This window comes from Gadus morhua, chromosome 15, assembly GCF_902167405.1.
Source record: "Gadus morhua chromosome 15, gadMor3.0, whole genome shotgun sequence".
Taxonomy (NCBI): Eukaryota; Metazoa; Chordata; class Actinopteri; order Gadiformes; family Gadidae; genus Gadus; species Gadus morhua.
In genome coordinates this window covers 10264754-10274204 of record NC_044062.1, presented here as the reverse complement: position 1 = coordinate 10274204, position 9451 = coordinate 10264754, and the positions used below count along the sequence as shown (strand labels likewise).

The window sequence follows — 9451 nt, the reverse complement described above, 5'->3', positions numbered from 1 at the left end:
CCTGCTCGTTAGGGCAGAGGTCCCAGCCTTGTTATGACGGGTTCTGGGTCGGACCGCTCGGATCATGACTGGTTTTGGTTCTGATAGGTTTGGTCTGAGCCTCTGAGTCTGAGAGGCAGAGGACCTGCTGTCACTCATCATGAGAACCAGACAGAGACAACTTAGAGCTCAGCACTGGATGGGATGTAAAGCAGAACAATGAACCATTTGCATCTGTCGATTATTGATCCCCATCATAATCAATACATCTCTTCCTTCATATCCAGTTTGTCATTCAAAAACATTATAGAAACAGAAAACACAGACACACACACACACACACACACACACACACACACACACACACACACACACACACACAAACACAAACACACACACACACACACACACACACACACACTCAAACACACACACACACACACTCAAACACACACACACACACACACATTCACATGCTCTCACACACACACACACACACACACACGTACACACACACAGGTTGTCTTTTTTTCTTTGCTCATCACAGTCACGGGTAATAACATTATACGGTTCAAATCCAAAAGGTTTTTAAATGAGAGCGGGTTTGGGAGGTGAGCTGGATCCTATGGATTCCTCCACATCTGTAGTGCAGTGTCTAGCACTTAGCTGAGCGCTAAGCTATGCTCTAAGCTAAGCACTGGCTAATCTTAAGGAAGAGAGAGAGGACTGTGACATCTGGCCCTCTCTCTCTCTGCCTGCTGGGGCAAGCGAGGGGGGTGTCGAGGAACAGAGACCCCCCCCCCCCTCCCCCCCTCCCGCAGGAACGAGAGGTTGAGGAATAACATTCAACACCCAGTCTGTCTGTCTGTCTGTCTGTCTGTCTGTCTGTCTGTCTGTCTGTCTGTCTGTCTGTTCGTCTGTCTGTCTCTGTAATGTGCTAACAGAGTACTGGAGTCAGAGATCAGAGTTCAGGGTTCTAAGAGACCCGGAGAATCTACTACAGCTAACGTGTATCCACACACACACGCACAAACTCATGCACGCGCGCGCACACTCACACCCACACACACACACACACACACACACACACACACACACACACACACACACACACATTGTATTATAGTTGATCGATTAATTTTTTTGATCATATTCTGTAACTGTCTTTTAACATTTCACGTAAACTCAATCGAAAGCCCACTGTTGACATTTTTATTGAGATTTTAAATTAGGCACGAATATAAAATATGGGAAAACGTCACGTAATGTCAGAGAAAAAATATACAAATTAAATTGGAAAATAAGTTAGAGTTAAGCCTCTGTAATGCACAAGATTGACAGAAGTGTTTAGTGAACAGCTGGTATTATTTCATTAAGTCCCGGTGGGGCGGGTCGCGGTGGGCGGGCCGGCGGGGGACGGGCCTCTCTCCGGCGGCCAGCCTCCGCGTGCGTCCCGCTAAATTAGAGCAAATAGCGATTTTTTTTTTATGTTAGGCTCTTTAAGAGATTAAAAATCTTGACGGTTGAATCGACAATCGCCTGGATATCTTGTGTGGAAAATAACGAGTAGAGAAACATTGACTGATTAGTTTAATCCCGATAATCCCGCCGGATGACACCATGAAACCCTTTTAATCTGACTTTAGAATAATGTTTCTCTTTCTCTCCTCCTCTTTTAAGGGAAACCAGAGCGCATCTGGTGAGGAGGAGCAGTTAGAAAGAGAGATTCGCTCTGTTGAGGAGGAGCAGAGAAACAGAGATCCGCACTGCGGCCTTTTGCCCGCTGAGCGGCCGCGCTAGTGGGAGTTCACTTTAATGATGAACAAACCGGACAGTAGAAGGCCTCTAGACCGGGAGCAATTACTCCGTAACATTATCATCATTATTATTATTTAATAAGTAATTATAATTATTATTATCATTATCATTATTGTTATTATTATTGATAGATTTTATTGAATCCTTTTGTAAACATCCAGTCACATTTTCACAACAAACAACAAAATATAAAGAAGAATATTATACATATAGAATATATATGTATATATAGCCTATATATGTATATATATACATATAGAATATATACATAAACATAACCTACATACGAAAACAATAAAACAACAATCAATGATAAAATAGAATAGGCCTATAGGTCTATATAGCCTATATATATATATATATATATATATATATATATATATATATATATATATATATATATATATATATATAGGCTTACAGTATATACGTAATTATTATTATTACTAATAATATTAACTGTTAACTGTTGGATTTCATTTGATCAGGAACGTGACGTCCGTCAGAATGTGATGAGCGGACACTAAATCGCTTCTTTATTTAATTGTATTTACCACTAAAATACTCTACCGCGGATAAAGCTTCATTATCCTTAATCGAAAGGCTTTTTTGTCTGATCATATTAAGTCCTCCTAATATCAATTTTATTATTTCAAATATCTGAAATCACCCATAAGCGATAATCCATTTAGAGGACATTTAATTGTGGTTCTGAGCCCAAACAAAGCTTGAGTCAGAGCGGACCGCGTCGAGGCCCACCGGGCTCCGACCGCACATTTTGGAAAGCTCTTAGATTAAACACATTTAATGTAGGCTATTTGGTTTAATTATCTTATAAGACGATTTCTCTAATTGCTTTTGGCTTTTTTATTTTGGGCCCCCATGGGGCCTGCGGGCCAGGATGTGTTTACTCTTTCAATGTCAGAGTAGCTCAGCACCGCACTGTCTCCGCCAGCCGCGCGGGGATTACCGCAACTTGGCCCTAATTTCCAAATGACTTTCCACGTAAGGAGCTTCATTTTGGAGCGAGACACGTCGAATTAACTTTAACTACAGCGAATAAAGCTGATTCCGAGGCCCAACCGCCCTAATATCTCTAATATCTGTAATATCTGCCCGGTGACGCGCGCTGTAAGGATTAAAACTCTAATTAGGGCGCGCGCGTAGCGCGTGTTGTCAGGACCAGTGAAAGTAGCCGCGCGCCGAGGGGGCACGTGTCAGCAAGGCCTCGTGCCAAGATGAAATTAAACATCAAACATCAAACATCACACACACACACACACACACACACACACACACACACACACACACACACACACACACACACACACACACACACACACACACACACACACACACACACACACACACTCACATATACAAACACACACAGACGCTCAAAAACACGTCCCAAGCGCCACGTTTGTCATCAAAATTGGATAGCCTAATGGATAAATATTGACAGGGCGCGCGCTCATGCATTCCGTCTCTCCACGTTGAGGTCCGTTAAGAATTTAAAAAAATCAGCCTAAACCAAAACTCATATCGCAGTTCGTTTTAAAGCTAATTCATCAAAGCGACACGTGCGGTCACGTGGGCCTGATAAGGCGGTCCTGATGGTGTTGCTATGGACAACAGGCCGCGTGCCGTCTATAGTGGCTGCGCGCGTTGGAACTCTGAACGAGCGCGCGGATGAAAATCCTCAAAGGATTGAAGGGGAAATTGGTGGCAATTAATCCCCGGGGACACGCCCACCCCCTCGCGACCCGTCCGCACGGACTGCTGGCTCCTGATTGGCCGCCGCGGATGATCCCTGGCGGACAGCGCGCAGATAAATGCACGCCCCCTCCCATCTCGAGCCTCATCAGCCACCGGCTCGTGAAGAGAAAGTCCAGCATGACGGCGCGAGAGGACAGCGAGGACAGACCGAAGGTCAGGATGCTCACGCCAGGATTCGGAATCGATAAATCACGACTGCACGGCTCCGGTTTCCGGTCAAAGGGCTTTGCGATCACGGACCTGTTGGGGCTCGAGACGGACATCCAGTCCTCTCGCCCGTCTGCCCCGGGATTAGGTGGGAGCGGCGAGGTGCAGAGCGCGGGCCTCGGGGGATACCCGTTCCCTGGGGGCTCGCTGCCCCTCGGATTGGGCTTTCTGTGCAGCCTGGCGGCCCAGCAGCCCACGGGAGCCCCCTGCTTCATGCCCGGCCACCTGCCCCTGCTGCAGGCCCGATCGGAGAGCCACTACCTGCAAAGCCTCCAGGAGCAGCAGCGGGACCCCTACTCCGGTAGGTGCTCACTCGGGGAGGGGGGGGGGGGAGTATTCCGGTCACTGGGGGGTGGGGAGGGGGGGAGATGTTCAGTGTTGACTCCTGTGATGTCTCTGCATTCTGTAGTAATCCACCAGACATAGAAGCTATTCATGATGTATCTGCATAAGCAATAACGATCCGTTTGGTCAATAAAGGAACGTGCTTTTGGATTCGGGGGCGGCGGGGGGGGACTCGATTAACAACGACACGGAGTCAGACTTTAAATTCGGTGTCGGGTCGTTAGTTTTTTGGGTCTGAGGACCGCAGAGAGAGCATGGGTCTGCTCCGTGAGGGCGGGTCTCTCTGGGTCTCCTCCTCTAAATGGACCTCCGTTTCTCTCCCCAGACGAGGAGGGTATGTCCGACCGCAACGACCCCAAGAGCTCCGGGACCGGGTCCCAGAAGAGGAAGAAACGGAGACACCGGTAAGCCCGTTACCGACCCGTTAGCCCCGCCCCCGTTACCGACCCGTAAGCCCCGCCCCCGTTATCGACCCGTTAGCCCGGTCTACGTCCCCGTTGCTGACCCCTTGCCCGGTCTACGTCCCCGTTGCTGACCCCTTGGCCGGTCTACGTCCCGGAGCTCCGTTAACGGAGACCCGGTCCTAACAGCGCGTGTGTTGTATCTTCAGGACCGTGTTCACGTCGCACCAGCTCGAAGAGCTCGAGAAGGCCTTCCACGAGGCGCACTACCCCGACGTGTACGCGCGCGAAATGCTTGCGATGAAGACGGAGCTCCCGGAGGACCGGATCCAGGTGTGGTTCCAGAACCGACGCGCCAAGTGGCGGAAGCGGGAGAAATGCTGGGGCCGCAGCAGCGTGATGGCGGAGTACGGGCTGTACGGCGCCATGGTGCGGCACTCAATCCCGCTGCCTCAGTCCATCATCAACTCTGCCAAGAGCGGCCTGATGGGGTCGTGTGCTCCCTGGCTCCTAGGTGAGCAACCTGCAGGTTGTTCCCTCATTCTACATTCAGACACCACTCTGCCCTATATGGAGAGATCTATATCTATATCTATAACTATATATATATCTATAACTATAACTATATATATATATATATATATATATATATATATATATATATATATATATATATATATATATATATATATATATATATATATATATATATATATCCATGCATATAGATCTATATGCATATACACTGATCTATATAAACACATCCCTCGTATATAGATCTATGTATGCCTACATACAGATGTGTATATATATGCATATACATCTTTGTATAGGTCGATATAAATATGGATCTATATATATATATATAGGTCACGTGATTTATACCAGATGTTTATTATACGGATAGGTAGGCTATATATATACACGAATACGAGTTTTTTACCAACCAAATTATTTTGTGGATAAAAATCCAGTAAGCCTATCTGTAAATAATTTAATCTAATAATTGCTCATCACAATACAGTTAAACACAAATATTGAGTATATTTAGTAGGCTATCATTTCTTAAATTAAAATGGAGGTGCATTATGAAAAATTTATTTAAAAATTAGGAGAAAAGTATTTTAGGCCTCGGGGTTTAATAGAGCTGAATAATTAAATATTATACATTTATAAATGATAAAAACGAAACACTAATGTGACCTTCCCTCGTTCCCTCAGGAATGCACAAGAAGTCTCTGGAGGTCCCGAAGGACGCCCCGGGGAGCCCCGACTCCTCCCGCGCGGAGTCCCCGGTGGAGGAGCACCACAAGGCGAAGGAGGAGGGCCGGGAAAGCCCGGTGTGGAGCGGCCGGGCCTCGCAGGCCGAGGACAGCGACGACATGGCCATGGACCTGTCCAGCACCTCCAAGCACGACAGCAGCAGCACCAGCACCAAGAGCACTTTGAGGCCGGCCTCCCCGGCCCCCCCTCGGACCCCCCGCAGCGACTCCGACCACGACTGACCGGAACCACCGGGACCAACTTCCGCCCATTGCACACAGAGCAACCCTCTGAAGACTATTCTATTATTTATATATTATTTTTTATTTTAAGGACTTACGAGACGAAGTTCGCGTATCCATCATGTAATTACCGCAATATTGTTCACTGTATTTATGTATTTAAATGATGTTTTATATGCTTGGTGTTTAAAGAAGAGATCCTGTGATGTTGCTATACTCTGTAATAATCCACCAGATATCGAAGCTATTGCCACTCTGTGACTCCGGGGCTGATAGGGCAAAATATATGCAACTCAAAAGAGCAAATATGTTGTTAATGAATGTATTTCATGTAATATTCATGTTTTTTATGATGTATCTAGCAATAACGATCCATTTGGTAAATAAAGGAACGTATTTTTGGAATCGGCCGCATGTTCTGTTTAAGGTCTCGTGTTTAGTGACGAGGAAACACTCAGAGAAAATCATCTTGATGACTCGAATTATTAATGGCTTTAAATCTTAATCATGGGCTTTGATAGCGGTCTCAATTAATGTGAAATAATCTTTAAATGTTTTCCGTTCAGTTTGATCTCAAAACAGCCGAAGCTTACCAGACGCAGATGTTTGATAGGTTGTTTTAAACGGACTGATTTAACCATTATACCAATGTTCAGTCTAGGTCTTAAAACACGCATTGGAAGATCCTTTTTTAATAAACTGGAAAACCGGTGCTGGGACTTGCAGTATTGGGAAAATTATAATAAGTGTAGGCTGTTATCTACAATAATAATAATAATATTATTAATAATAATAATAATAATAATAATAATAATAATAATAATAATAATAATAATATAATGACGTACAGGCCATTATCTATAAGGATATTCAATTATTATAGAATGATTATAGAAGGACTATTATCTATAGGCCTAATGATAAAAAATGCTATAATCTATAAGTCAAAATTATTATCTAAAATGATAATAAAGTAAGGGCTATTTTGAAAATACAACTTTTATCCAATGATTATACATTGACTGTTATCCATAATGATTATAAAACTATTATCTATAAGCATAAGTAATTATAATGCTTATAAAATATAGACTACTATCTATCAGTTATTATCTGATGATACTTCAGTCGTTAGATAGTTTTACTCTGATGATGCTCTCTTCTGTCATTAACATATTAAATATAGGCTAACTCCAGATTAAAAGAAGTTAACAGAGAGAGAAGATAACCCTAAAGAGACATAAAGATACTTATACTCAACACTATACTCACACAAGATGCTGAAATGTTTGTTCAAAGAGCCAATTTACAAAATGAAGATACATCTTTGAGTCAAAACGACATTTTGGGTTCAACATTTATCATTTCCACACAAGGGTCACACATTGATTTCACCACCAGCAACAGCCCTCGGAGCTCTGGTTTACATTCTCGGTTGTTCCGGTTTTGCTTACACTTCCGGTCTGAAATAGGCTATCATCCTTGACGCTAAAATGATCAGTTTACAGCTGTGCTACAAGCACAAGTTGTCGCTATAATGAAAGCACTTGCAGAGGATATGATGGTCGACGTGAAGTAGGGGTCTACAATTTATCTGAGGAGCCACAGCTGGACCAAAGATAAGAGGCTAGAACCGTTTGCAAATACACGGCAGAGGGTTCCTTCAAAGTAAAGGCTCCTTTACGTTGACAGCGAAATGATAATGCAATCTTACACACTACATAGCCAACCGATTGGCCTGTCATCAATTATCATCTCCTCAACGATGGAATCTCATTCAGAACAGAAAAGTCGATTGTTTGCTTAATACTATTAAGGTGTGTTGAAAATGTTGTACACTGTGCAAGGAACCCAAGTTTGAATGGACCTGCCAAGGGAACAGCGTTTAGTGGAGAAGGCTGGACCCTAACCCTAACCCCCAACAGGTCAGGGTCCCCAGAACCTTCCAGAACCTCCTGGTCACCTCTCTCACACATCTCTTACACACTCTTATACACTCTTGAACACTCTCTAACACACTCTAACACACTCAGACACTCCTTCTTCTGACAAATGTACTTATTGTAAGTCGCCTGGGATAAAAGCATCTGCTAAACGTCCTGATGTAGAAGACCCCTCTACCTGTCCTGTCAGCAGGGTCCGTGGGTGGGGGGCCGCAGACGTTTGAACTGAACTGAACTGTCTCTGGGCGTGACAGGAGGAGAGTGTCTCCATGACGACCGTCCAGCTCATCTCTCCCCGGGCAGGAGGCGTTAATGGCCTGCTTTCCGGCGGCTCTTAAGAGGAGATATTAATATGTATAATACGTGTTTTAAGGAAGACGCTGATGGCGGCCCTAATCACGTCCAGCCCCGGCTAATGGCTTCTTAATCACGTAATTGCTGCTCCTCCTCGCCGCGGCCTCTTCTAATCCCTCTGATCTTCTCTCTAATCTCATATTGTTGTCCGAACACGGATGATGTGTCCGAACCACCCAGAATGTTTTTCCAGAGGAAAACGTTGCGAGCGCCACGGTAATCTGTTGATGAGCGGCTCTTTAGCCTCAGTGGGGAGGAGCGGCAGGCTGTGAAGGATTCCTCCTCCACCGAGGAGGAATCCTAGAAAAACAGGCAGAGGAAAGAGTGTCAAATACAAAGTTAGGATGATCAGAGAATCAACAAGTGCCGAGGTACATTTCCATAAAGATCTGCAGCTCGTGAAGAGCTTTAGGCTGTAGGCCTGAAAGTGTCTGGTTGGCAAGGTATTTACAAAGCACACACTGTCTGTAATTCCAGAATGTATGTTCAAAACAAAAGCCCCGTTAATGCTGTCTCTTCTGCAGACTATTCATGTTAATGAGGAGGAGGACGTGATGAGGAGGTGATGAGGAGGAGGAGGTGATGAAGAGGAAGAGGAGGAGGTGGTGATGAGGGGAAGGTCATGAGGAGGAGGAGTTGATGATGAGGAGGAGGAGGTGATGAGGAGGAGGAGGAGGTGATGAAGAGGAAGAGGAGGAGGCGGGGGAGGTGATGAGGGGGGGGTCATGAGGAGGAGGAGGAGGTGATGATGAGGAGGAGGAGGTGGTGAGGAGGAGGAGGAGGAGGATGTGATGATGAGGAGGAGGAGGAGGAGGAGGAGGAGGAGGAGGAGGAGGAGGAGGAGGAGGAGGAGGAGGAGGAGGAGGTGATGAGGAGGAGGAGGATGTGATGAGGAGGAGGTGATGAGGAGGAGGTGATGAGGAGGAGGATGTGATGAGGAGGAGGAGGAGGATGTGATGAGGAGGAGGATGTGATGAGGAGGAGGATGTGATGAGGAGGAGGATGTGATGAGGAGGAGGATGTGATGAGGAGGTGACGCGGTTCATCTTTTGTTTCAGACCACGGGACAAACATGTTGATCTATTATTCATTTCATGATTGAGCTTCTGTAATGGGTTTA

General features: G+C 45.3%; 1 protein-coding gene across 2 annotated transcripts; it reads left to right on the top strand.

The window, feature by feature from the left end:
• Nucleotides 1-3649: 3649 nt before the first annotated feature.
• vsx1 (visual system homeobox 1 homolog, chx10-like) lies at nt 3650-6444 on the top strand. Of its 2 annotated transcripts, none has more exons than XM_030378747.1 (4): nt 3650-4084; nt 4454-4532; nt 4739-5043; nt 5751-6444. In XM_030378747.1, exons 1-4 carry the CDS (start codon nt 3694-3696, stop codon nt 6032-6034), a joined length of 1059 nt encoding a protein of 352 aa, XP_030234607.1. In that variant the 5' UTR covers nt 3650-3693; the 3' UTR covers nt 6035-6444. The 2 variants fall into 2 exon arrangements, with proteins under 2 accessions (XP_030234607.1, XP_030234606.1); XM_030378746.1 differs by having other exon boundaries at nt 4739-5058.
• Nucleotides 6445-9451: the final 3007 nt, after the last annotated feature.